This window comes from Coenobita brevimanus, chromosome 51, assembly GCF_032717465.1.
Source record: "Coenobita brevimanus isolate Jiangsu-jjx chromosome 51, ASM3271746v2, whole genome shotgun sequence".
NCBI lineage: Eukaryota > Metazoa > Arthropoda > Malacostraca > Decapoda > Coenobitidae > Coenobita > Coenobita brevimanus.
The window spans coordinates 3144407-3151906 of NC_137004.1; the positions used below are offsets into that span (position 1 = coordinate 3144407).

General features: G+C 37.9%; 1 protein-coding gene across 2 annotated transcripts in view; it reads right to left on the reverse strand.

The window, feature by feature from the left end:
- Positions 1 to 7500, reverse strand: part of LOC145400244 (uncharacterized) — a 538777-nt gene that overhangs the window by 877 nt on the left and 530400 nt on the right. For both annotated transcript variants that reach the window (XM_080272757.1, XM_080272756.1), the window contains one exon: positions 1 to 2083. This exon is cut by the window's left edge and continues 877 nt beyond it. In XM_080272757.1, the coding sequence (XP_080128883.1) occupies positions 1961 to 2083 (123 nt within the window). In that variant the 3' untranslated portion in view covers positions 1 to 1960. The remainder of the gene's footprint in view (positions 2084 to 7500) is intronic.

Genomic DNA, 7500 nt, shown 5'->3' on the forward strand with positions numbered 1-7500 from the left:
GGGATGAAGAGTACTGGGATAAAAAATATTTTGTATACATATAAAGCTATACAAATACATAGAGAATGAACATAAGCCTAAATGACTAGTTCAGTTACAGTACTGTACACTGGATAAGTTCTAAAGGTTCTTGAAACGGTAGGATTCTAAGTACATCAAGAGGAGGTTAATACTACAGTAAGTCTTATACGAAGTTAGAAAATCTACAAACTAAGCATAAAATTTCAGGGTTTTCCTTTCCATACAGTAGTAACCCAACAGACAGAAGAAAAAAATGTTACAGTTTAACATATGATACCGTAGTATGTAATTTACCTATTATACTGACTTATTACAATTGAATGGCACTTAAGGAAGTGGTTGTCTGCCATTTTTAGATGGTATTCTTTATGCAGTATGAAGTTACAGTATATGAATGATTTAAACCATACAAAAACTGGATAACTAAACTAAAATTTTAATAGGATGAATTTGTTTGTGTGTATACCATACACATTAAATTAACTATAAATTTGTCTCCCCTTTAATTTGTTAAGCAGGATGGAGAGATGACAAAAATACCAAATTAATTTAAATTACATACAGTAGTAAAAATTATGTTCCAGTTCCAATTTTCTTACATGCACCAGTATATTTTTGTTCCACATCATAAATATTGCAACTATTAGTGCCTTATTTACCTCCAGTTTTGTGAATGTGCACAAAACTTTTATGAGAAGGGCAACTTATCTAAATTTTACATTTTTTAAGTTTATAACAAATAACTGAAGTACAGTTGTAACAGAAAGTGAAATGATTGTGAAATACAACAGTATATTCAGATGCAGAAATAAAAGCTGTACATGAAGTGTGGTGACAATGTCCGTTCGTTATTACCATGCATTATAAAAATTAAATTTGTTATCATAGCAAACTGGAAAGTGGCATACAAAAGAATACTCTGTAGTTGTGTCATTAAAAAGAACAGAAGATATAAAAGAGTGCCAAATATTGATGCTGCCCTAATCAACTTCCTGCATGTTCAAGTTGGGTACATAAAGGGAGTGTTGTTACTTTATATATATCTATATCATAGATATATATCAAGGTGTTCTATCATTTATTGTAATATTGTCACAGAATAACATGCTGTTACAATACTGTTGTTCCTCCGTTACCATTTTGTCTGTGACTTTGATTGCACAAGGATTCTACATTTAGCTAAATAATGAATATTCTAGGTGACTATTATTCTGTGCATTATTGTATTATCTAGATAGTAAAATAAATGATATCTAAGGAGGTACTGTACTTTATATTTAGTATTACTATTTACCATGTTACTCCCATAGTTGAGTAGGGAATGAGTGTGTGAAGAGACACTTTTTTTCCCCCCTTTTGTAACAAGCTATCTCACAATACAATGCAAGAAAGCGAGAATATTTATAGCAAATGTATAGTACACTGAAACAGAGCTTGTAGATGAGACAGTATCTCCTTCAAAGACAGTTTTTCCTTATGGAAAGGTGAGGACAATGGGAAAGCATTTACTACTGTACTGCTGGTCCTTCTCTCTCCTATATTTATAATCAAGGTAGACAGGAAAGCATTACTAGGCCTTTTTTTTATTAATATTAGGTCAAAGAGGGGAAGTTTATATCAGTATATTCAGCTGCAACGTCATGTAATAACCCAGCTGTCTTCCATGCTTTTTATATTTGCATGGATGAGTTTTTTTTGTGTGTGTGTGAGATTATAAGTACAGTACAAAACGTATTTGTCATTGATTTAAGATGGAACCCTGCTTCTTGAGGATACTGTGCTTGGATACCAGAAAAACAAGGTTACTGTACAATACATGATCAGCACTGAAGTTTCCAAACATTATCATCTCAGTTTATTCTTATATCTGTACTTCAGTGCCATCAGAATATAACTAAAAGTAGTGCCATTATTTAGACACTCGCTATCTTGTCAAAGTTCACTTAGTCTTTGGCTCTTCCTCTTCATCCTCATCAGCATCTTCTGCTCCCTTCCTGACTGAGGGAGTGGCTGGTGTTGGATCATCATGGAAGAGGGGATTTTTCACCTCCATCTCATCAGTCTGCGAAGGAAAATAATGTTAGAGTACTAAAAGGCGTTGTCATTACAGTCTGTTGTGCTGGGAAGGGCATGTAAAAAGCAGTCTCATTATATTTACCAAACCAGTTTATTCCCTTCAATTGCTGTTGCTTAATACTGGTCATTATGGACAACCAGACCTGTTGACCTCAGGTGAGCAGCTGCTTCTGAGGGACTCTCCTACAAGTACAATACAGTACATACACCATATAGGGGTCTGGTCTGACACTTCCTTGTGGTTAGCAATGCCTCACTAGAATTGGACCAAGGTCCTTCCCATGGTGAGGTGCAGGGAAAAATGAAGAAGTTAAGCTCCTGGGTGGATGTTGCAGCTGCTTCACCCAGGGTGCACAGCAGAATGTTGTACGATATCTTCCTTATTTTTCTCTTACTACCGTAAGTCAATTAATTCAAGTGTCAAAGGCTGCCAGACATTAACACAGGTGATGAGTTTAGTGGACATATTTCATATGATGACACTTTGACAGCTGGAAACAAATTGATTATTTCATTTTTATATATTCTGTACTGCACATCAATAAACAGTACTTCATTTGAAAAGATAGTATTTATCACTTGTCTGGTTTCTTGACATTCACATATACAGTGCTCATCAAATGAGGGTGTTGTAGGCTACTATGTCTTGCACTGTATCTGATGCTTATGTCACTTACAAAGATCAGTGTTCTAATAACCTTTAGGTTTTCCTTAGCTGAATAACATGTCGGAAATCAAATCACAATCCATTAGAGGCACTGAACAAGTATTCGCTGCAGTGCAGAAGAAATGTAAATGTAAGGCAGTGAAGTACTAAAACAACTTAACCCTCTGAGGCACGTTGACGCAAATGGCATTCTTTGCAGTTTGGCATATAAATGCACAAAGAAGCAAATCGCATTGTTAAGCAGAAAAAACGTCATCAAAAGGAAAGTTTTCAGCCGACCTGTGTCATATTTTGCTGCATTCTAAAGAGTGCATCTCTCTTCCGAGGTAAACATTTGGCAACACTGTAACTGCTCTGAAGAGGCAATGCGCAGCAGAAAAACCTCAGTATCTCACGACCAGGCGGGCTGAAGTGTAGCGCTGCTGTCAGTCGTCCCTTTGAATCTGCCATTTTCCCCCTCCCACCCGAGGCAGAAGCAATTATTGAAATATTGTGATTGTACAGTGTTTTTTACTATAATGTGAAGTGATTGTGTCTATGGAACACAGATATATTATTTGTAAAGCATTGGGGTCCGTTATCAGCCGTTAGGCCTAGAGGCAGGAGTGTTGTTTGTTATAACAGGGTTTCCACCCTGCTTCACCCTGCCCGTAAATGATGTGAGTATTTTACCTGTATAATGAAGCCAGTACTTATATTTTGTGAAACATATAGTGCCTGGAGTGGTGAACTAACTGACCTACCATTGCAGGCATTATGTATGCCATAGAGATATGCCACAGTTGCTAAGGAAACAAGCGGTCAAGTATGCCATAGAGTCAGGAAGGGAATAATGGAGTAGGTTGGGATGGAATCATGTGATAGTGTTTTATATTGCATATGGTTCAGTGTGAAATATACGCATAAAATAGTGCGGCGAATGTTCTTCGAGAAATGTTGAGTTCATTGACTGACTTAGCTCAAACCTAGCGCAAGGATCAGAGACAAGAAATATGCCACACATATATTCGTATGTCGTGCAGCGAATGTTCCTGGAGATATCTATTGTGTGCATCGCATGTGTAGTGCAAGGAGGAGAGAACAAAATATGCCACACACACACACACACACACACACACACACACACACACACACACACACAATTCAAGATGTAAGGAAAGCCACAGGACCTGATGGAATTTCTAATTGGGTACTGAAGGAATGCAGAGAACAACTGGCGGATAAAATTCACAGTTTAATCGTGTGTTGTCTGGAAGAGGGGAAAGTGCCACAAGAATGGAAGAGGGCAAATGTGGTACCAATTTATAAGAGAGGAAACAGGGAAGATTATAGACCAGTGTCTCTAACCAGCATGGTCGCAAAATTGTGTGAGAGAATCCTGAAAGACAGATGGATATAATATATAGAAGAGATGAATATTTTGGCTGAATGTCAGTTTGGATTCAGAAGTGGACGGTCATGTGTTTCCAACTTGTTGAGCTTTTACTCAAGAGCGATTGACGTGGTACAGGAGAGAGATGGTTGGGTGGATTATGTGTACTTAGAGAAAGCCTTTGACAAGGTACCTCATAAGAGACTAATGTGGAAACTAGAATATGTTGGAGAACTGAAGGGGAATCTCCTGGAATGGATGAGAGACTTTTTGAGAGACAGACAAATGAGGACAGTAATAAAGGATAGGATGTCTGGATGGAGGGAAGTAACAAGTGGAGTCCCTCAAGGCTCGGTGTTCGCGCCAGAAATGTTCCTGACTTACGTAAATGATATGGTAGATGGAGTGAACAGTTATGCAAGTCTGTTTGCTGATGATGTAAAGATCTTGAGGAAGGTAGAGGTTGAGGAGGATTGTAAAATGCTGCAGGAGGATCTGGATAGGATACATGATTGGAGCTGGACGTGGGAAATGAAATTTAATGTAAAGAAATGTAAAATATTGGAAATGGGTAAAAGTACCAGGAGGCCATCACTGAATTATTTGTTGGGTAATGAATTAATCACAAAAATGAGAGAAGAAAAAGATTTGGGAGTGCTGGTCAAAGATAGTTTGTCACCTGAAAAACACATTAACAAGATAGTTAGAGAGACTTATAAACTCTTGACTAACATAAGAGTAGCATTTCATTATATGGGTGAGGAGATGATGAAAAAATTGATAGTGGCCATGATTCGCCCCAGGTTAGAATATGCAGCTGTAGTGTGGTCCCCACACAAAAAGAAAGATATAAACAAGATTGAGAGACTACAAAGAAGAGCAACCAGGATGGTCCCCAGTCTGGCAGATCTGTCATAGAGAGAGAGGCTGGAAAAGCTGGATTTGCCTTCCTTAGAGGAAAGGAGAAAGAGGGGAGACATGATTGCAGTGTTCAGGACTATGGTGGGAGTTAATAAAATTGACCGAGAAGATCTGTTTTTATGGGATAAGAGAGCAACAAGAGGACACGGAATGAAATTGAAAAGGTCAAGCTGCTTGAAGGATATAAAGAAATATAGGTTTCCTTACAGAAGTATAGACTTATGGAATAGCCTGGACAAAGAGATCGTCCAGTCTAAAAACTTAAACGAGTTTAAAGCTAAATTTGACTTACTGAGAAACAGCAACGGGAACTCACGAGCATAGCACATTTCGTGTATATCACAATTAGGTATACTGTATTAGGTAAATACGTAAGTATTCAGAACGACTTAGATGAAAAGGTGGTGCAGGAGAAAAACATTCATGTGCGTAAAGGTAGACTAGATAAATGTGGATATGGAGACAGGACAACACGAGCATTGCTCAATTTCTATATACAGTACTACAAATAGGTAAATACACACACACACAAACACACACACACACACACACACACACACACACACACACACACACACACACACAACTCCTCGTCTTCAAACCCTTCAAGGTTCTGCCAACATGTCAACACCTCTGGAGGAAGTGAGCTATCCTTACTTTGTTGATTTGTATATTGACCTATTTCTGTATTTCTATACCTTTTACACAAATAAGTATTGTTTTTTACATATACACATATGAGATGGAAGAAAGTTCAGCTTCAGTATCACTACCTAGTAAAAAGACTGGTGGTCATGTCGAGTTTCTGAGAGCACTATCAAAAAGCTTATGATATTTTACGTGTATACTTTGAGGAAAAAAAGAAACTGAAACCTAACGAGCAAAAATATATAGATGTGGGTGATGCAGGGAAAGGGAATGTTTTTATCTCACCTCCAGGCGAGGAGGAGTATTCTACGTTTGTCGTCCATTTACTCAAAAAATATTAGACATATCGATTTCCTGTATGAACCATGATAAAGAAAAATGAATTCTATGTGTGTACAGGACATAACAATGTAATATCTCTGATGAAAAGTCGTTGTTACATAGGCGGGAATATAATGGTTATTGTGCGCACATGACGAAAGTGCAGCACGACCGTAAGAGCCCAGTAGTTTTTTGCAATTTACTCGGAAACTATGAGGCCTATCAAAAATCGGCACGGCCCATGAGAAAGCTCATGAAATTCTACACAAGATTATGAAATAAAAACATAATATGTGCAAGAAAACTTTTGCAGAAAAGCTCCCTACTTTTTATCAAAAAATGGCTTTCAATTTTTGGCTGTTTTCTTGAAAACTACAAATCATATCATAACCAGACTTTCCCATTAGAAAGCTGATGAAATTATCAAAACATTTTTGTGTATGATGGAAAACATTTGAACTAGAATGATGGAAAGTGAAACTGACGTTCGGAAGTGTTTATTCACGGTGGCCTAATGTACTTTTATTCGCATTTTTCTGTATTTTTTTCTGCTTAACGGCTAGAACAAACGTCTGCGAATAAGATATGTAGGTTTCATGGCAATATATAAAGGTTTGGGTGGCGAAAAAAGGTGAGAATACGTGTTTTCAGCGGCAAGTGGGTGGGCTGACGGGGAGGGGGGTGGAGTAAAATCATGTCGGCAAAACTTATAAAACTTATGCGTGCATGAGAGGGTTAAGTTCTTAACAGTGGTATATGCAGTAAAACCTCCTTAAGCCAGATTTTTATAACCTCCTTAAGCCAGATTTTTATGTCAGAAACTCCCTTAAGTTGGATACAATTTTGGCTTGCTTATACCTGTGATTTCTTTGTAATTTTTTTTATTGTTACATGCATAGTACAGGATGTAACCATTCCATAAGGAAAATAATCTTACCAAAATAGCGAATTAGGAAGATTTTACTGATGTGTGTTTTTTTTTTATAACTTTTACAGTAAAAAGGTTCTAATTCCCCTTAGAGATGGGGTGGTTGCAGATAGGTCAGAAGCTCAGATAAGTCAGACAGGTTAAAGCCCCAATTAGTCCAGCTTAAAGAGGTCTTACTGTAGATGTTGTTGTGGCCTCAGACTCATCTGGATGTGAACCATCTGAACTGCAAGATGGAGCTGTCCCTAGGGATGGGGTGGTTGCAGATAAATCAGATGCTCAGACAGTCTAACTCAGACAGGTTTAAGCCCCAATTATTCTAACCTAAGGAGGCCTTACATTAGGTTTTGTTGTAACCCCAGACTCATCTGAATGTAAAACCTAGGGGACTGCAGGCTGTAGCTGCCCCTTTTCCATTTTCCACCATCCTCTTTTCAGGGAACAGGGAGGGAGTTAGGCAGCATATGCATAAAATCGGCAGTAGAGCGGCCCAGTTAAATCAGTGCTACCATGTGAGGGCATCCCTTTCAAACTCGAAAGCATAGG